Raw genomic sequence first — 20,527 nt, forward strand, 5'->3', positions numbered from 1 at the left:
GCACTTCATACTTACTGCTTTGCAACGTTCACAGCAACACCATGAGCTAAGCACCACTATCCACCCTTTTTGATAGCTGAACAAACTGAGACTCAGAGATGAACTAACTTGTCTAAGGTCAAGAGCTAGGAAGAAACTGAGCTGGATTTGAAACTGGGGAATCAAGGCCCAGGGTCTTAAGAATATCTGAAAAGAATTTGACTTCTAACATTCATTTCTAGCTGTATATCCCCAAGCAAACTGTGTTTCTTTTCTTTTCATGTTAAGTGTATGTGTGTGTGTGTGTGTGTGTGTGCGCGTGTGTGTGTTGGAGGGGACTGTGTGTGTCAAATAATAGTATCTACCTTACAGAACTGTTGGGAAAATTAAACACCACACAGAAACTTCTTAGAATGCACTGTTATTTAGTAAGTGCACAGGGCTAGCCAAACCATAGGAGTCACAACAGCATTTAAGCAAGGAGGTGGCCTTGCTGCGTGGACCAGGGAGGGAAGGTAAGTGGGTGGGCACAGCACAGGAGAGCCCTGTGTGGGGGGGGCGGGGGGCTGTGAGGGTGTGGGTTTGGCTATGGTAGAGTACTTGACCGACCCAGGTGACCACTTTAAGTCACATTCCTTTTGTGCTAACCTGGGGAACTGACCAGGCTTGTTCTAGGTCCCCAAGGGCTGCAAGTCTTTGGGTTAAAAGACTCGGCTTCTGCAGGTCTACTTTTCTACCTGACCTCACTTCAGAAGGATGAAGACTTAGGCATGCCAGGCTGTGGTGAAGAGAAGACAATCAACAATATCTTCACACATGTGCAGGCATCTGGAGGGACCTCAGACCTGAGCCCATAGTGCAGTGCCTCAGAACTTCCTTGCCACACCTCCCTGGGGACTTATAAAGGTCCTCCCCACCCTAGCTTTCTCATCTGGCTCTGAGGTTATTGCATGGAACCGTGTGGATACAAGTCCATTCGCCTGATGTACATGAAGGCTGTGGGAAGGAGGTACGGTTATCTTTGTTGCCAACTCTTTTAACAGGAAAATGGTAGTCCTGGACACAACAGCTCCTCAATCAAAGCTTAGTCATACTTTAGACAGAGGAGACATTTGTTCCTGCATGGGGTGGGTAGAGGGGACATTGAAGTCTGCTGTGTGATGGTTGCTGACAGCTCATCCCCCTCTTGATGAAGAATCTTAAAAAGCAAAGGCTGCTTCTTTCTCATTTCTAGGTCTGATACATGCCTGATAAATGTTCTTTCCTCATGTACAACCAGAAAAGTAAATATTTCCTTTACCATGTTGTTTCCTTTTTTTTTTTTTTTTTTTTGCTGGCACTGGGGTTTGAATTCAGAGCCTCTTCGTTTGCTCAGTTTGCTTGCTTCATGACTGGGACTTAGGTCATGCTTCCAACCCAGCTTTTTGCTGGATAGAAAGTCTTGTGGAGTTGTCTGTTCAGACAACTCCCCTCCCAGCCCCCATTGATGGACAGTTGATTCTTCAGCCAGAAAATAAGGAAAACCTGAAGAGGGGGAATAGCTCAGAGACCTGTTTCTCTCCTAAGAGATGGGGTCCTTTTAAGACTAAGGGAAAAAGAGAAATTTTAACTAATGAGTGGGATTCATAATTTTCTTTCTGGAAAGGAGTAAACAGCCAGTCCACATGGCATCCTTTATGGCTAAAATGTATGTTGCCAAGTCTCATTCTGCCTCATAGCAGCAACTGAGGCCCCGGGTGTCTGTGTGGCTGCCTAGGTGAGGATCTTGTCTGAAACAGATCACTGGCTAGCATAGGGTTGATTCCCAGGGATTGAGGAATCAGCTCCCTATAACACCATCGTGCTACTTCAGCCTAGCTTTCAAGTTCCTCCACAGCCCAGTGCTACCTGGAGAGCATGGCCAGCCAGAGTCTGGGTGCTTCACTTTTTTTTGCCCTCCCTAGTCCCAGGACTTGACCTCAGGGTCTGGGCACTGTCCCTAAGCTTCTTTTGCTCAAGGCCAGTACTCTACCACTCAAGTCACAGTGCCATTCCTGGCTTTTTCTGTTTACTTGGTACTGTGGACTTGAACCCGGGGCTTCATACATGGGAGGTAAGCACTGTACTGCTAAGCCACGTTCCCAGCCCAGTCTGGGTGCTTCAGTCCCACCCACATTGGTTTTCATTTTTCATACCAGGTCCTTGTCCCTTCTTCTCTGATGCCTCCTCAGATGATGATTCAGTGCTCAGAGGATTGTAGACCCAACCTTGACCTACAGTGATGCCAACTTCAGAATGATTTCAGATGGTTGTCACTTCTCGACAAAGGGAAATCAGTGTTCTCTCGGTACCAGGCATGGGTAAGTTTCCTGCTCAAAAAAGAACTCAGAACTTGCTAGGTGTGTTTAATCCCACATGTGGAGGGAAGATGAAGTCCAGGTGGTTAAGTGATCCCTGAGCCCATAATCCCATGGCCTCTTAATGCTTTACTGTCAAGTTCCAGCCCAAGCTAGTTTTGAAACAAAAATCCTCCAGTTCTCGGCCTCCACAGTAGCTAGGATTACAGGCATGAACCACTGGCACCCAGCCTTAATATTATTTTGTGGATCGGATGTAGTAGTTACACACAGCACTTATATGTGGGGGAGAGGTCCTTACAAGAGATCTTTCGCCCTACCCTGCCAGGTTGAGGCTTAGTCTTCAGGTTTGTAGGTAAAGAAAAGACCACCAAGTAGCCATGGCTATAATTTAAGAATTTAAAATAGCTTTATTAAAATAAGCACAATGTAGTGGCTGTGGATGTGTTGTTTTTTTCTTTATGTAACTCAACAGCTTGTCTGATAGAGGCCACACTTTCTTTATCCGGGGCAGCAAGCAATGCTGCCCCCAACACTGTCTCCAAGGGGTTCATCATAGTAACAGCTTAAAACCAGTTCAGATTATTTGGGGGCGGGGGGGGTGGGGGAGGAGCTGCTTAAAATGCAAGCGTGCTCTGTTAAATCCATGGGCTTGCAGTCAGAGTTAAAATGCCCCTGTTTGCTGGAAGAACATGGTTAAAAGAACAAATACTTAAAAAAAAACCAAAAAAGAATATGACTTTAGCAGCAGTCCCAAACAAGGAAGAGAATGATAAATGAGGAACACATTTCGGTCACGGCAAAGAAAGATTATGTGTTTCTCCGTGCTACAGACTGGAAGACTGATCTGCCCTCTGAGGAGCAAGGGGGGGCTCCCTGCCCTTCCTGAATTGAGGGGATGGCTCCGCTTGGCCATGGGAAAGGACAGGCAGAGAGGACACCAGGTGGACAGAGGAAGGGGAAGGGCCACGGGGAGAGTGAAGGCCTAGAGGAGCCCTGGCGTCCGGCAGCCCCTGTCAGCTTCCTGAAGCTGGCTCCCTGGAGGCTGCTGCAGCCCCAGCAGCCCAGACAGACACAGCCCCTGCGCAGGCTGGATGGGATCTGTGAGCCAGTGAGCAGGTGGAGCCCAGCAGAGATGTCCCCGCTGTAGGCGATTATGCAAAGTGACAAGTGATTGCTTTCCTTTTCAAAGACAACCCCTTTGGAAAAAGCTTTTTCCTCCAAGCACCCAGGGGAGATGGGGGTTGGGTGGGAACCCCAGGGCCTTTGTGGATAGGAAAAGCCTGGCTGGAGACTCAGAGCAGCCCCTTGGCTGGCTCACAGACGCTGGCCTCACAGGTTCCCAGAGTGCAAGGCCGGCACAGGTCTGGGTCTAGGCGGTGTGACTGGTGTGGTTGAGGCCTGTAGGTGTTGGGCGGGGTTCAGTGTCTCCACTGTGGCCTGCTTGGGTTAGGGCCCGCCGGCGGGCCAGGCGAGACTTGGAGGGAGGGGAGAGCTTCATGGAGCAGAACCCCTGAATCAGGGCCTCCCGCTCCTCAGCCAGTTCGTTCTCCTCATGCTGAGACAGCTGGCGGTTAAGGGCGATGGCTTCAGCTGCAAAGAGTGTCAGGTCCACGGTGCTGCTGTTTCTGCAGGGACCAGAAAAGGCACAGAGAAGAGGGAGGTGGAACCTGGGGTCTGCCAGGCCAGCTCTGGGGTGTGCCCACTCACTGCTGGGTTCTATTCGCCCAGGAAGATTTTCCTGACCCACCAGCTACTCTTTCCAGGGGTTGGAATCTCATTTGACTGAAACTAGCATGGTCTGTGAGCTTCAAAAACCACACTGGCTGGGCTGGACAGGCAGGGCTAACAGCCCCTTCTGCCCAGAACACCCTCCTCTAGGTCCCACCGCTCTGCACACAACTCTTCCTGAGACAGCCATGGCACTAAACTCACTGTTTCCCTCTCCCCCAGCAGGGCAGAGTGCTATGGAGCAGGGGCTGTGTATCGATGTCAGTGTCCTCGGAACCCAGGGCATGACAAGCATATGACAAGCACTTGGGTCTGCCTAATCAGTCACCTGAGGGGGATCTGAGACTTGGCATTTGAAGGCATAGGAGCAGCTGGGAGTCTGGTGGGAGCCCTGGCTGGGCAGCAGGAGCAAATAAACGAAGACTGCAACCTAAAACTTCCCTATATAACTCCTAAGAGCCGGTCAAGAGGCTGGATCCCCAAGAGGTTTCCCATAAGGCTTAGCCCCCACCACAAAGCATGGTCTCAGGGGTTACATCTTCCAGGGCTGGCATAGTTGTCTTGGTTTGTGTTAAGTACTCTATGATGTTTGTACATGATAAAATTGTCCCTCCACCTCCACCGCCTAGACACCCCTGGCGAATAACCACAGGGAAGGTCTGTTGTACTACGAATAGCACCTAGAAGTTAAGATTCCAGGGGGCACACAAAATAAGTCTTTGTCCTGAAAATACTGCAAGTCCTTAAAAGTGCCAGCAAAAAACAAAACAAAACAAAACAAATTTAGGTGGAGAAAACCGAGGGAGAGATCTACCTGGAGGGAAGAGAGAGAGAACAGGGGGTAGAGAAGAAGGGGTCAGGGGAACTCTCCGGAAAAGGGCACTTGAGCCCAAAGGGGGGCTCCCTGTCCCCCACCTCCAATGTGACATGGCTAAGGGCTTGAGGGAAAGTGAAGGCCAAGGAGCAAGGGTGCTGGTGCGATGGGAGCATTTACCTCTGGAGGACTTGCGGCGTGGGGAGTCCCCTTTCTGGAGCTTGCTAGAATGGGAAGGACAGATTGTGGGTAAGTGGTGCTCTTTCCTTCCAAGGGCTACCCCCACTCAGGCCAGCACAGAGTGGACAAATGACTACACTTCAGGCATCGGCCCAGTGCAGGAACTTGGCCATACGTGTCTGCAGGGTTAGAGCTTCCGAGGAGAGAAAAAGAAAGGCACACTCTGCAGTCACAGCCACTTCTGAGTGGGCAAACTTCTCCTCTTGCCTGGCAAAGTCCCAACTACTCTCCAAGGTCCAGCTCAAGGCTCACTTCCTCTTGGGAAGAAGTTCCCTTCCCTGTCAAAGCCCAAGCAGAGGTCGGAGCTTGGCCCTTTGAGCTCCTAGAGCTTTCTTCACCTATCTGCCACATTGATTCACAATTGTCTATCTGCCCACTGGAGTGTGACTATGGACCGGATCTTGATTGTCTCTGCAGCTCATCTTTGACATACAGTGAATGCTCGCTCTTGGTGTCTGGGGATTAGCCACCGAGCCATTCTGGTGCCTCACTTGTGACAATTTTGTATTAGAGGATGGAATCACAAGGCCCTGGTGACACTATGACGCTGCTTCCTAGGGTGGACATGTCTGCCAGTGCTGAGACGCGTCAAATCCCTTGGAGGGCTCCATTGGAGTTTGGTTTATGGCCAAGGTTCAAGCCAAGTATTTGGAAGCAAGGGCTCTGCTTGGGGAAGAGTTGGTTCCCTGTGTGCGCAGCTCCCTCACTGCTGTCTCACCTCCCTCAAGCTGGGGGCAGCCATCCAGGCTGGTGATTGGCTCTTGTTGGGATGAGCATTTCCTCATGGCCACACCACAAGCCTGTACAGGTGGCATGCACTCCTTCTGGGACTCACTCACCCCTTGCACCCATGGGTGCTGCAGAACTTGAGCAGCACTGAGTCTTTGCTTTGCATCTCGAACCAGGAGCTTGGAGATGAGGTCCTTGGCTTCACTGGAGATGTGAGCCCAGTCCTTGTCAGGAAACTCATACTTGCCTTCCTGGATGCTCTCAAACAGCTTGTTCTGGGGAAAGAAGATTCCTCATGAGTCACACTGGCTGGGGGCTGGATGTACCTGCCATTGAGTTGAGCATTCCAGTTCCAACTAACCTCATTTGTAGCTGTTGCTCATGGCTGGAATACTACATGGGGACCCCATTCTCCCCTAAGTCATCAAACAATATAGAATGTCTTTGGCAGGCCAGGGTGGCTATGCTATTTGGAAGGCTGTTAAGAGAATAATGTCAAGAACAAAACCTTTCTTCAGCCCTAAAGAGAGGTCTTGCTTCAAATAGGCTCCGGGCAACTTCCTAGGCTTTCACCCTAACCACTGTCAAACTGTTTCTTCTTCCCTGTATACATGCAGCCATTTCACACCTCCATGTTTGCCCATGCCATTCCTACTTCTCTTCTTAAAATTTTTTTGTTATTATAAAGGTGATGTACAGAGAGAGGGGTTACAGTTAAATAAGTCAGGTGAAGAGTAGATTTATTTTTATTTTTTGTCAGTCATGGAGTTTGAACTCAGGGGTCTGGTTGCTGTCTTTTAGTTCTTTTGCTCAACCACTTTAAGTCACAGTGCCACTTCCAGTTTACTGGCAGTTAATTGGAAGTAAGAGTCTCACAGACTTTCCTGCCCAGGCTGGCTTCCAACAGATCTCTTGAGTAGCTAGGATTACAGGTGTGAGCCACCAGCACTGGCCAAGAGTAAACTTGTTTTTGGACAATGTCACCCCTTCCCTTGCTATCTCCCAGTTTTTTCCTCCCATCCCCACCCTTAAGTTGTATAGTGTACTTTCAACAGTGTCCAGTGAGCACTGTTGTTGCATTTGTTAATGCTTTGTCCCTCCATTTCTGTGTCATTTCTACTTCCCTTTCTTATTCCTCTTCCCCTGGGCAAGACATCTCTTTCAAAGTCTGCTCAGCCATGCTCTTCTCCAGTATTCCTCCCTAAACTACTAGTGGGGCTGAGTGTCGATCTGTTTTGCCTGTGGCTGCCCTGACAGAAGAGGCAGGAGCTCTGGAAACCTCTTCCAGATCAGGAACCATCTCCTAGTGCAGTCCTACTGGGTACCCCACAGCCACCCTGACCCCTTAGGCCTTCCACAGTGGGTCCTAGGCTACACTCACCTGGCACACTGTGCACACCTCTCCTCGGTCCCAGCCACAGTCAGCCCCGCAGTGTCCCACAAAGGGAGGGTAGCCACTCAGCATGATGTAGAGCACCACACCCAGGCTCCACAGGTCACAGCGCTTGTCATAGAAAGTGGCCTCATCTCTGAAGACCTCTACCACCTCAGGGGCCATGTACTCTGCAGAGCCACACTGTGGGCCAGGGTTCAGGGAAAGACAGATGGCAGAGAAGAAAGGATGAGTCCAAGAAAGGGGAGGGATCATCAGGACAACCAATGGACTCGCCTCATCAAGAGGCTTAAACTGAGCCCATGGGGCCCCATGGTGCACCTGGCTGGTTCCAAGTCACCTTCTAGACTTTTAAGATACTTCTCCGATGGAAGACTCCCAGGCCTAGAAGCCCAGGAGCCCTTTCTTGCCTCGGCTCTCCATAATGAATCCTGCATGTGTTCTGGGGGAGATGCCCAAAGAAATCCAACTCTTTCCAGCAAAGACTTGTTGAAGTGGCTTCGGCCCAGGCTTCCTGCTAGCTTGGGAGCAAGGAAGCATGGGATTTAGAATTAAGAGACCATCAAAGCTAGAAGAGCTCTGATGACTATGCCAGGGCGGCCATCCCTCCCATCCACAGGGAGAAAGGCAAGGCCCAGGCTGGGGCGTGAGGCACAGTAGCAGCAGACCCAGGTCAGGATGCAAAACTCCCCTCCTGTCCTTGCCCAGAAAACCCTCGAGAGGAATGAATCACATTCCTTTTTGTTACCCTCTTCATTATTTCAGGCTCATGGAGAAGTAGCTCCGCACTCCCACCCCACAAAAGGAATTACTGGAAGGTGGTGAATGCTCTCCAGAAAGAATATTTTCTTTGTTATTGGCAATTAGAGCTAATGACTGAGAACAAGGTACCCCAGTGTATTAGAAGCTAATACAGAAGCATTCCTAACAATGTTGCTTAGAGTACGATGCAAAAGAGCATATTTAAAGGCATATCTTTAACAAAGGCCATTAGGAAGAAAAATCACCTATGAAGCATGCCAATCTCAAAAGAATCATCCTAATTATAGTGTATCAAGTACGTACAGGACAGGTGTTAGGAAGAAGTAGCTTCCAGCAGTACCATCTGGGTGTGAAATATGAATCCTATGAATTCAGCAATCCTATATGGATGTAACTACCACAGAGAGACTATTGGCTTGTCTCTAGGGGGAGGACAGACAGCTCTCATACAGAGAGACTATTGGCTTGTCTCTAGGGGGAGGACAGACAGCTCTCATACAGAGAGACTATTGGCTTGTCTCTAGGGGGAGGACAGACAGCTCTCATCCTCTGCCACCAGGGGAGATGCCACTATATCAGAAGGAACGGAACTCCCTTATCCATGTGTCATATGCTGTGCAACCAGGCTGGAGGAAGTCTGTTTTCACCTGGGACAGGAGAAAATCAACTTCAAGTCTAAGCTCCAGTGTCACTTGGGGTGGGTTTGGGAGCTACTGGTACAGAGCCCTGTACAGGACAACTCAGGGGCCTGGGATACTCTTGGTTTTCCTTCTTCAGCCTTTTGTTATGGATGCCACAGCTTTGGCTGGGCATGCCACATGTCCAGCAGCCTAGCAGGAAGAGCCTGGAGGAAGTGAGTGGCAAACACATACCGGAGTGGTCAGCTCTGGTGTGGTTATAGGCGTGCAGGAGTTGTTCAGCTTTACTCCACTACCCAAGTCAAAGTCACAGATTTTTACCAGAGATACCTGCACAGAGAAACAGAAACGAGAGGCCACAGATTAAGTGGGCACTGGTGGCTCACACCTGTAATCCTAGCTACTCAGGAGGCTGAGATCTGAGGATCACAGTTCAAACCCAGCCCAAGCAGGAAAGGCTGTGAGATACTTATCTTCAATCAACCACCTAAAAACTGGAAGTTGAGCTGTGGCATGAAGTGGTAAAGTATCAGCCTTGAGCAAAAAAGTTCAGGGATGGTGCCAAAGCCCTGAGTTCAAGCCCCATGACCACCACCACCAACAATAAAAGCTGAGGGCATGAGGAGACTGGTACACCTAATGGGGGTTGCGTGGTCATAAGGTCATCATGCCAGAATGTTCCATCCACTAGGCCTTCTTTTCTCTTCTTTCACTAACTAGGAACCAGCAGATGCTTGTTCTTCCTCATGTACTCTTCTTGGAGAAAAATCAATGAACTCGATGTGAATGTTTGAGAATTTCTGGGTTAGGCAATATTTCCATGTTTAGCCTTTTGAGGAACTGTCAAACTGTTTGATTTGCATTCCAATTCCTCTACAATCTCACCAACCATCACTAATGCACATTATTAAAAAACAACAACAAACTATTGCTGGGCACTGCTGGCTCACACCTGTAATCCTAGCTACTCAGGAGGCTGAGATCTGAGAATCGCAGTTCAAAGACAGCCCAGGTAGGAATGTCCATGAGACTCTTATCTCTAATTAACCACCAGAAAACTGGAAGTGGTGCTGTGGCTCATAATGGTAGAGTACTAGCCTTGAGCTGAAGTGCTCAGGGATATAGTGCCTAGGCCCAGAGTTCAGGCCCCATGACCGACAAAAAAAAAAAAAAAATATTGCCATTCTAGTAGTTATGTAGTATGGCTCACTATGGTGGTATGTGTGTATGTATACATATATATATATATACACATATACATGTAGATATAGATATAGATATATACTAAGTTCACAGAATCTAACACTAGCATCTAGTTCACCAGTTTTTCTAGTCCTGAGGCTTTGAACTCAGGGCTTGAGTTTTTTTTTGTTCAAGGCTACTCTACCACTTTACTTCTGGCTTTTTTTTTTTTTTTTTTTGCCTGTTAACTGGAGATAGGAGTCTCATTGATTTTCCTGTCTGGGATCACTGCCCCCCCCCCCCCCCCGGCCCAGTCCTGGGGCTCGGACTCAGGGCCTGAGCACTGTCCCTGGCTTCCTTTTGCTCAAGGCTAGCACTCTACCACTTGAGCCACAGCTCCATTTCTGGCCTTTTCTGTTTATGTGGTGCTGAGGAATCGAACCCAGGGCTTCATGCATGCAAGGCAAGCACTCTACCGCTAAGCCATATTCCCAACCCCTGGGCTCACTTTTAGCTGTAATCTTTACATCTCAGCCTCCTGACTAGCTAGGATTATAGGCTTGAGCCACTAGCCCTGTCTTACTGTGATTTGCAAATTTCCTGACGACTACAGGCATTGAGTATTTTTTCCTGTACTTGTAGCCATCTTTAGGAAACATCTATTAGGTGCTACTAGAGTTTAAGATTAGGGTTTTGCACTTGCAAGGCAGGTGCTTTACCACTTGAGCCACACATCCAGGCCTAGGTCATCTTTTTGTTATTGAATATTAAGAAGTCTTTTTTTTTGAGCATTAAACCCTCATCACATATATGCTTTGCAAATATTCTCTCCTATTCTTTAAGTTATCTTTGCAGTTTATTGGTAAGGTTCTTTGATGAGTAGCCTTTCTAAATTTTAAGTTTTTCTAGCCACAGAAAAGGAAGCAATAATGGCTATCGTGAAGAATAGATGCCACAAAGGACCTGAAAGTACCTGTAAGCCAGTGGTGAAAGCAGTAAGTTTAGAGCACCTACAGAGTTTGGAGGTCAGCCTCCAGAGTTTTAGCGCTGGTTCTTCTGCCTTTCAGCTGAGTGACTTTATGTAAGTTTCTTAACCTCTCTGAGCTTTATTTTCCTCATCTCTAAGAGGAAGATAATAATAGTATCTACCTCAAGGTGTTTTGTAAATACTAAAGAAGCATAAGTGCCTGGCACAGTATGAACACTCAAGGAATGCTAGCTATAATTATTCATCCTGCTAACAATGAATTGTAAAGTATGATGCCGGAAACACTGACAACAACTCACAAGATCTTATTCAAGCTAAGCCATCATCAACCGCTGTGAAGAGCTGTACCTAGCAGGCCGACTCACGCATTCACTCATAGCTGTCTTGACCAGTGATCCAGGGCTTTGTTTATACCCCAGGACAAGCTGCTCTTGTCTATACAAATATATGTGGGATTCTACCAGGGTCTAAATCTCTTCTAACCGACACAGAAGTTCTTAAATTCATGTACTCTTATGGAAATGCAAACACTTCCATTTACCAGCAGGTTGAATTAAGGCAATGTTTACAACAGACTGCATTTATTTACTACCAAGCATAAATGTTTTCTTCTTAATGAGCTCCTTCAAAAAATAGAAATGGAAACAGAAACTCTTTTTGAGAACTTGCTGCCTGGTTATTGCTTCAATGGTGGACATCATCTGGCATCCACACCATAAGCATCATTCCTGAGAAATTGAGTTGTTCTGCCTCCCACCAGTTGTCTGAAAGGTACATGGGACAAGAAAATTACTAATTGTGCAGGTTTTTAATAGTTAACAGCCTGTATGCTTAAGCAAATTATATAGATTGGCTTTATAGAGCAAAGAAGAGACAAGGACAAACTACTTGAAATGTTGAATCATCTCATTTTAGGCACAATCATCTCATGTGTCCACAGTAGTCAGCTTCAGTTGATACCTGAGGTGGAAAAAACTACTACTAATCTCTACCGGAAGCAGGTTGGCACTCCTGATCACTATGAACTGTAAAATCCCAATTGGCACCCAAGTACCTTTTCTGGAGATTCACATAATATATTTTCTGGCTTTAGGTCGCGGTGAGCAATGCCTGAAATGACAAACAGCAAAGAAATGGTTAACATATGCACACAATTATCAAACATTCCACACACAATTAATTTTTTCCAAATGCTGTTGTTCGCAGATTAATTCCCAATTATGGTACATTAAAAAATCAACGAGCTGCAGGAGGCAGAAGTAACCAGAGACACAAACCGAAAAGCACAGTTGATTCTGCAAGTTCTTTTGAAGCACAGGCTTTAGAAGTCTGGCAGGGATAAGAAGGGCTAAATGAATCCCAGCCAGCCTGCTTTCAGCACTGCAGATACAACCAAGAATTCTTATTGTGCTGCGTGACACAGAGCAGAGCACAGAGCTCTGCAAACACCAAGGCCTGGAACAGCAATGCAGAAATAATTAGTGCCTCGTTTAAGAGCATCTCAAGGGGCTTAGACTCTCTACTTCATTTCTTCTTGTATAGCTGATCCAGAAAAACAAACCAAAAAAAAAGATTTCTCCAGTGTGACCAAACATTCAGAGGCTCAAGTATTAGTTAGCAAATCTCACAAGGCTTGTCCGATTCCTCTCCCCTGCCTGGTGAAGTCGGCCCTGCCCACAGCAGGGCAAGGACAGTTTTGGCCCAAGGATACTGTCTAACCTTCAAAGCATTTTGGCTGGACCTTCCAGGAAGGACTGCAAACAGTGGCTGACCCAAGGAGGGGTTAAAAGCTGCTAACCAGGCCAAGAAGGTACCTAAGGGGGAAGTCATGGTCTCATCACAGAAACAAAGGGCTAAGAAACAGGATCATGGTGTTCTGACAAAGAACAAGAAACCTCTCTTTCCTCCTCCCTTCCACAGGATGGTTACAGGAGGCTGGGAAGGCTGAGCGAAAGTCAAAGGCCTGGAAGGCAGCAGAGGATTCTTGGGTGACAAGGACAGCAGACTCTGCTTTCCTCCAAGTCCCTGGACCATCAACTCCTTGGGTCACCTCCACTTCTCTACTAGCAGGCAAAGGCCCATCCCACCTGAGGCACTTAACTAGAGAGGAAAAAGCCAAGCTCCAGCATGCTAAGTAATGCCATCAGTCACCTAATTGAATGAGAACCCAGAGCAACTCAACCCGGCCTGCACAAATTGAGTCGGGCTACTGCTCACCGCACTAAAAGTGAAGGATATTTTCCATTACAGCAAGTGCTCCCACAGAAGGATCATGAGCCGCACATGGAGCCTTACCCTCCAAATAGGTGCCCGTGGCCCACTCGTCCCCTCAGCCAGAGGACTCCGGGAGCCAGCAGGTAATAATGGGCCTGCCTGCGTGAGCGCGCCAGCCATCCGGCAGCTCCGGTTCATTTCCCAGAGGTTAAGCTGCAGTGTGTCCAGTATTTAAAAGTAAGGAACTTGTTTCAGGGCTGACCCATTCTCGCCAATTCATCTTCCCAGCGTGAAGTTATTTAGAAAACAGCCAAGTTCAGCTGGAAATCGTTTTTCATGCCCTCCAACTTCTCACATGGGCAACTGGCCAGCTAGACATTAACAAGCACTTCAGAGCTCCTAAGACACCACCAGCCTCTGTTCCCTTTGGTGCATTCTTTGGTGCATTCTTGTAAATAAATAAATAAATACTCCCCCCCCCCTTACCCCTCCTCCAAGGTATGGCTCTTGTAAAAAGCGTGACCCAGTTTTGCAATCTACAGAGGCAGCTTGGGGAACAGTTGTAAATCTTTGTCAGGCAGGTGTTACCTACATGCATCCCAGCTTTCAGAAACACAACTGCTGCTATTCATCACGCCGCAGAGGGTACAGATATCCCCTTCCAGGAATTTCCAACCCTAACATGGCCACTGTCAGTTTCGGAGGAAACCAGACAGATTCCTGCAACCCGAACCTCCAGCACACCTGCCCTGCCGCAGCAGGCGGCACTCTACTCTGGGCACAAAGTGAGATGCATGCATAGTATATCCACAGCTGGTCCTAAGCGCTTCAAACCAGTGTGGCTGGCCACAGTCCATCGTGAAAGGAGTACTCCCAAGTTACTCACTCCATCCCTGTCCCCAGGCAGAAAGCTTTAGCTTACAGGGAATGAAATGAAAAAATAGAAGAATTTTCTGCTTGGCAGTGGATGAGGGTAGAAGAAATAATGTTTAATGAAGAACTACTATGTGCCAGGAACTATGTTTCAACCAACCCCCCTCCCCCCCCACAGATCCACCTATTGCCATAGATAACAGAAGATGCACACATCTAGATAAATGTCTTAGAAGAGTACTTAGCACACAGCAAGTGCTATGTAGGTGTTAACTTTGTGGATGACGCTATCATCTTTCCTAATCCTCACCATAATGCTCTGGGACTGGGGTTACTGCCGAATAGCAGAAAGCACACATAGCAGAAAGCAATGTGAAGCCAGAATTCATTTTTCACCCCCATGACACTGCTGTTTGACAACTTTTAAAAAATGTATGTGTAATACAACAGACTGATGGAAATGTAAAAATGGTGATTTTTTCAAATTAATTTTCAGAAGATGTAATTCTGGGAAAGGGCCTATAAACTGAAGATGTAATTCAAACAGAAGCATCCTGCTTGGTACCATGGTGGTGTTCAACAGATACTCTGACTTACATACAAATAAAAATACATTTTAAAGCTGGGTGAGGTTGCCCGTCTCTATAATCCCAGTACCGTGGAGGTTGAGAGAGTGAGGCAGGAAGATCCAAAGTCCATGGGAGGCCAATTGGATCCAGGGGCTCATGCCTGTAACTCTAGCTACTCAGGAGACAGACATAAGGAAGATCAAGGGGGCCAGCCTGGGCCAAAGGAATATGTAAGGCTCCATCTCAATCAATAGAAAGCTGGGTGTGCTGGTGGCTCACACCTGTAATCCTAGCTATTCAAGAGGTTGAGAACTGAGGATTGCGGTTTGATGCCAGCCTGGGCAGAAAAGTCGCTGTGAGACTCTCATCTCCAATAAACCACTCAAAAACTGGAAGTGGCGCTGTGGCTAAAGTGGTAGAGTGCTAACCTTGAGCACAAAGTGGCTCAGGGACAACACACAGGTCCTGAGTTCAAGTCCCACAAGAGACAAAAACAAAATCTGGGTGCAGTTCTGTACACCTGATTAAAAATAATAATAATGACAATGATAACAATAACAGCACTTTTTCTTTCACTATAAGCAAGATTCATAAGATAACTATACATATCCAATCTTGTCAATTTTGAAGAGATATAGGTAATGTACTTCAAAAGGTTAAAATGAATGACACTAAAATATTTACACTAGAATGATCATGTCATGCATGCGTTTCATGTTCTCCGTCAGGAAAAGGAGCATCCTCTACTCAGAAGTGCAGTATATATATGTGCACATGATCTGTTCAATTTGAAATTCATTTACTTCCTCCTCTCTTCTCCTGTTTCCTTATCTACTACCGATACCACAGCTCTACTATCTTTCCATCACTCACAGCAGAAGCCAAGGAGTCAAGCTAGACTGCCCCCACCTTCTCTTTCTGTGTGGGCAGCTGCTTGATAGTTGCACCAGCTCCAACGCAAGCCCCCCTGCCAAGCCTGTTCTCTCTCCCTTTGCACCCAGAAGCTGTCCAGCCCAGCCTGTCTGCCCAAGGTGGAGGCTTGGATCACCTTTGGTATGTAGGAAGTCAAGGGCAGCAGCAACATCCCGAACCACTCGGCTTGCTTCTAACTCATTGAAGTGCTTCCGCTTCTGGATGTGGGCTAGGATGGAGCCTGAGGAGCAGAGGGAATATGGAAGAATGAATCTGAAAGGTCTAGTGAGCACAGGAGAGGTATTGCTTTTTGTTTATTTGTTTTTTTTACAAGTTTGGGGTAGGGATATAAGCCTACTGAATGCCAAATGTCTAGCATTAAGTATGGTTCCTTTTACAGAGGAGGGACTAGCATGTATCTGCTGAACAAAACTAGACTTCAACATTCTGTGCCTGTCTATGAACTCAGAAGCTGCAGAGAACAAGTATATATGGAAAAATAATATTAATAATAACAATAATGCCAACTGGGAATGATGCAGCTTCTGATAGCAAAAGAATTAGAAAAATGTACTCTTTACCTGGCTTATGTAACTGCAATCCCTCTGTACATCACCTTTATAACAATAAAAAAGTAAAAAACCTAGAAGGGAATGCACATAGAGTTGAGGGACCTTAAGAGTATTTCTTCCACAGCCTCTGAGGTCAAACCTAGGTAAGGGTTCATACTTTCCAATGGGAGATATGTAAAGGTCTGGAAACTGGGGACAAACTGTTTTTTTCTCTTGAACTTTATCCTATGTTACTATCATTATTTTGTTAGGAAGGGATAACATTTATTGAGCAGTTACTATGTGCCAGGCACTACACAATTCTCTTTAAATAAACTCTCAATTATAATTGTAAAAAAAAATGGGCAGGACATCTATCCCCATTTCAGAATGGTTAAGTAACTAATCCAAGATCACATACCTGGCAGTGGCAGAGGCTGGACTTGGGGCCGGTAAGCGGACTTGCATCAGTAGGAATGTGGCAGACCTCTGAATGGACTGCCTGAGCCTGTACACTGTTTACCCACTGGGTCTGGAGGGTAGCTCACTTAGAGCTATACTCCTAAGTGATATGGCTAGAGGACTGGTGCTGCACCCAGCATTCCAAACATGTAATTCACAACTGGATGGGGCATCGAGTGGCATGGGCGGGGTGGGGCAGACCACAGGCATGATCATATAGCTTGGCTTCATGTGGGCCATACTTATTACTGAAACCCCGTGGTGCTGGACTGAAGGTGTCATTTCTGCTCTAGAGGGTGTTTTGGTTTGGTTTTGTACAGGAAGGGGATGAAAGAAGAAGGGGGAAGCTGTCAAAGGTCATCTAACTTGTCAGGTTAAACAGTCAAAAAAGCCCACCATGCGAGGAAACATGATCAGAAAACCAGATCCTGGCTAGGCTCTGCCTTGTTTTGTTGTAGTGAGCCTCTTTTTAAATTTGTTAAAAGTGAAGGCAGAGAGTACTATTCTACATGTTTCTAAGGCAGTCCCCAGCCTACCTAGTTGTTTTAATGATACAAACAACTAACATTTCTGGAACCCTTATTTGCCCACCAGGTACAGTATTCACATGGACTGTCTCCTATAGGTTTCACAGCAACCCCAGGAGGCAAGTGTTACCAACAGACAACAATGCTGTTTGGGAAAGGTTAAGGGACTTGCTCACAGGGCAAGGTCACACAGTTGGTAAGTGACAGAGCTAGGTATGCTTAGCTTTGTTGGTTTCTACAGTGTCTCCCTGACCACCAATCCCTCTGTATAGCCCTCCACTGAGCTCCACACATCCCCTAGCCTCCAACTTGCAAATGTGTCCTATGGTTAGGTGAGGAATGGGAGGGGAAAGCATTTCTCTAAATCCTTCAGAAAGGCAACTTCAATTCACACGTGTGGGAGGTGACAGCAGTGTGGTGGTGGGCAAAAGTGGCCTCCGTTTGTCTGACGGGTGGCATGTTCCTGGCCTCCCCTCTATCCTGGGTCTGTGTCTCAAACAATGGGACTCTCCTCTCCTCTGTTCAGCCTATATAGACTTCACAATGTAAGCTGAGCTTCCACCCCATAATTAATTTAGTTAAATAGTGAATGTGTCAAAACACGGGAAGGATAAATTGATCACTAGATGTATCTATATATATGACTCCTATTATAATGAAAAGGCACTTACAGAAAGCCCACACAGGTGACATTCTAAGCTCTGTAAAATGGTAATTATCATTCTTCCCTCCGGCTTCTCCCAAATCAAGGGCAGTTTTTAAGTCCTTCATCCTTTGTATTAGCTACAAATCTCTGGGATTCATGATGGATGATCACCACCCTGGGTCTTAATCCAAAGTCCAAACACATACTCAACAAGAAGTACCTCCTTGTAATTTCTCAAAGACCAAGTAAAACCTGGTATCATCTTCAAAGAACTCAATCAGCTCCAAAATGTTCCTTAAATAGGGAAAAATAGGAGGAGAGGGAAGAGGAAGGGGGATGGTATTATATGTTAAAGTCCACTTACAAATACAAAATAAAAAAAAATACAACACCCTGTAGCAGAGCAGAAATCAACTTGAAATCAGAATGCTTATTAGAGACCCATGTTTGAGAAGCAGCCAATGGTGTTAGCAAGATCCAGGTCACCTTATCTTTCCATAATGTTTAGTCTCTGGTGTTTTCACCAAGTCTGCGCTGTCAAATCCCAACCCTAAAACCCACTAGGTAGAGTTATAAAAAAAAAGTCCCGGTCACATTAAACTGAATAAAATCTGCAGCCGACTGGAAGCAATTGCGCCTAATAACACTGAATAGTAGGTGTGTGTCCTGGAGGCAAGCAGCAAATAATTACTTGCCCTCCCTCTTGCCCATAAATCACGGGGCAGTATTTACATTGCCTGGAGAAAATGGAAACATCTGTCAAATAGACTTGGGGCCTAACGTGGGCACCGCTAGACCTAACTGCTAAGCGCTGTTTAATGAAACGGCCGTGCTCCTGGCCACCATAGCACTTGTGGCCTTCCCCGGTGAGCACTCGCTGTCTGCCCAAGTATTGCAGTGCTCGGCCAACAAGGTCGTCTTGTAGCTCAGTAGGGAAGCTACTGGCCTGGATATCGGAGGTGTTGGGGGCTTTTTTTTTCTTTGAAAGAATGAAATAAACCAAGTAGAGTCTCTAATGCTGAACTAAGAAGCTGCAGGGCTGAAAATAAAAATCTGTACCTCATAAAAAAAAATGCTGACCACTTGGGGAGGCACCAGGCTTTTTACTAGTGTGAAGGCGTCCAAATAAGATGGTCAAAACAGCCTAATTTGAAAGGAGATTGTAGAGGCAGTGCCTGGAGTTAAATCAACAGCAGCCCCCATCCTCCAGGCTTAATGACAAAGCCATCAATACCAGGCCACTGGCTCCCTGCTGACCCTGCCATGGAGGAAGGGTGGGAGAAGCAAGTCTTGGAGGTGACCCTGATTTAAAGCCACATGGGGAGGCCCCTCATTTGGAACAGCCTAATGCAGGGCTAGAGGTGACTGTGGCCAGATATCAAGCAAGGAGTACTGGCCCTGGCTTCAGGGTAACATCCGTGCATATGTAGGAATTCTTTTCAAACTCATCTTGGTATTAATGAAGCTCCAGCTGGGCACTGGTGGCTCATGCCTGTAATCCTAGGTCCTCAGGAGGCTGAGATCTAAGAATCGCGGTTCAAAGCCAGACTGGGTGGAAATGTCCCTGTGAGATCCTTACTCCAATAAACCACTCAAAAAAAAAAAAATGCAAGTGGCCCTGTGGCTCAAGCACAAAGAGGCTCAGGGACAGCGCCCAGGCCCCGAGTTCAAGGTCCACAACTGACAAAAAAAAAAAAAAAAAAAGAAGCCCCAAAGACTTCTATCAGGCTACACTCAGCCAGCCCAGCTTCCACAAGTACCAGAAGGAAATGAAACATCTCTTTTTAACTCAGCCACCGACTGCAGTGCTCACCCTTCTACCTCACTGGACAGCTAACAACAGTGTTTCAGCCTAAAGAGAAAATGGCTTCTTAGGACTACTGCTGTTTATCCTCCCTCCCTCCCTTCTTCCTTTCTCTCCCAGTGGAAGATCGAATTGGGAGGAAGTGGTGATGGTGAAGCACTGTGGTCAAGGGCTAGTAGCCTTTGCTTTGGCCAAGTCTCCCCCAGAGAAGCAGCAAGCACACAGGTACTCACTTGTTTCCTTGACACTGGTAGAGTGTCTCCACCTCTCGGAATACTCGACTCCGACTGTGGCCTGCTTGTTTCTCGATGATCTGTGGGAAGAATAAGATCCATACACCATGGGACCTCACACCAGCCCCTTGACAGGAGCCCCTAGGAGAAGGCAAAGGTGAATGTAGTCCAAACCCCAGTTTTCAACAGGAGTCGGATCTTGGTGACACAGGCATGTAGCTTCGTCAGGGAAGCAGGAGACTCCCATGAGGAAATTCAGCCAGCTGCAGGCATACATGACACCAAGGACGCCTATGTGGCTGCTGCCTCTGGCTGTATATGGCAGAGAACAATTCTACTCAGCTCCTAGACCAAAAGGACAGCTCTCCCTGCCTTAGGAGTAACAACTGAGAGGCTCAATGGAAGGACCTTCTAGAGCTGGAGAAAGTTAAAGTAAGGGAGGAAGTGATAGGGAACAAAAGCCTCTAGGCCACTCTACAACTCCCCAGGCAGAAGTACTTCTTCTGAGAACCTAACTTTTCTGTACACAGGCTCCAGGCTACGTAATTTAGACAATATCAGTGGATCTTTACAACAGTGTCAAGAAGATAGGATGGTATAAAGCATTCTATTCACAGCCCAGAGCTGACTCCATGGGCCCTAGCTACTCTATACCAAAGAATGCCTGCCCTCACCTAGTGGCTTCATCTCTCCTCAGATACTGTGGGCTTCTCCCTCCACACTTTTGCCTGGCAGATACTTTACACATGTTGGCTGTAGGATGCATGAGTTCACAGAGGTTTCTGCAGGGATTTGCTGATTTGGAAAAGCTCTTTGGAGCCATCCAGAGTTCCAGACTTTTACAAACAGAGCCTATGGGCAAGTCTTCTTCAGGGCTGGCCCTGTCTCACAGCTCTGATGGGATCATGCAGTTCCTTCCCTCTAATACTGCTCAGGGCACTTCA

General features: G+C 47.0%; 1 protein-coding gene across 7 annotated transcripts in view; it reads right to left on the reverse strand.

Annotated features, from left to right (window-relative positions):
* Positions 1-2,915: 2,915 nt before the first annotated feature.
* The window catches only part of Mknk1 (MAPK interacting serine/threonine kinase 1), a 37,974-nt gene continuing 20,362 nt past the window's right edge, over positions 2,916-20,527 (reverse strand). For 6 of the 7 annotated variants that reach the window (XM_048351226.1, XM_048351231.1, XM_048351229.1 and 3 more), the window contains 9 exons: positions 19,584-19,663; positions 17,767-17,840; positions 15,497-15,601; positions 11,847-11,902; positions 8,857-8,952; positions 7,211-7,405; positions 5,940-6,104; positions 5,041-5,084; positions 2,916-3,943 (listed from right to left, as the gene is read on the reverse strand). In XM_048351226.1, the coding sequence (XP_048207183.1) occupies positions 3,688-3,943; positions 5,041-5,084; positions 5,940-6,104; positions 7,211-7,405; positions 8,857-8,952; positions 11,847-11,902; positions 15,497-15,601; positions 17,767-17,840; positions 19,584-19,663 (1,071 nt within the window). In that variant the 3' untranslated portion in view covers positions 2,916-3,687. The remainder of the gene's footprint in view (positions 3,944-5,040; positions 5,085-5,939; positions 6,105-7,210; positions 7,406-8,856; positions 8,953-11,846; positions 11,903-15,496; positions 15,602-17,766; positions 17,841-19,583; positions 19,664-20,527) is intronic. The other variant, XM_048351232.1, reaches the window with a different exon arrangement.

The sequence above is a fragment of the Perognathus longimembris genome, chromosome 7, assembly GCF_023159225.1.
Source record: "Perognathus longimembris pacificus isolate PPM17 chromosome 7, ASM2315922v1, whole genome shotgun sequence".
Taxonomy (NCBI): domain Eukaryota; kingdom Metazoa; phylum Chordata; class Mammalia; order Rodentia; family Heteromyidae; genus Perognathus; species Perognathus longimembris.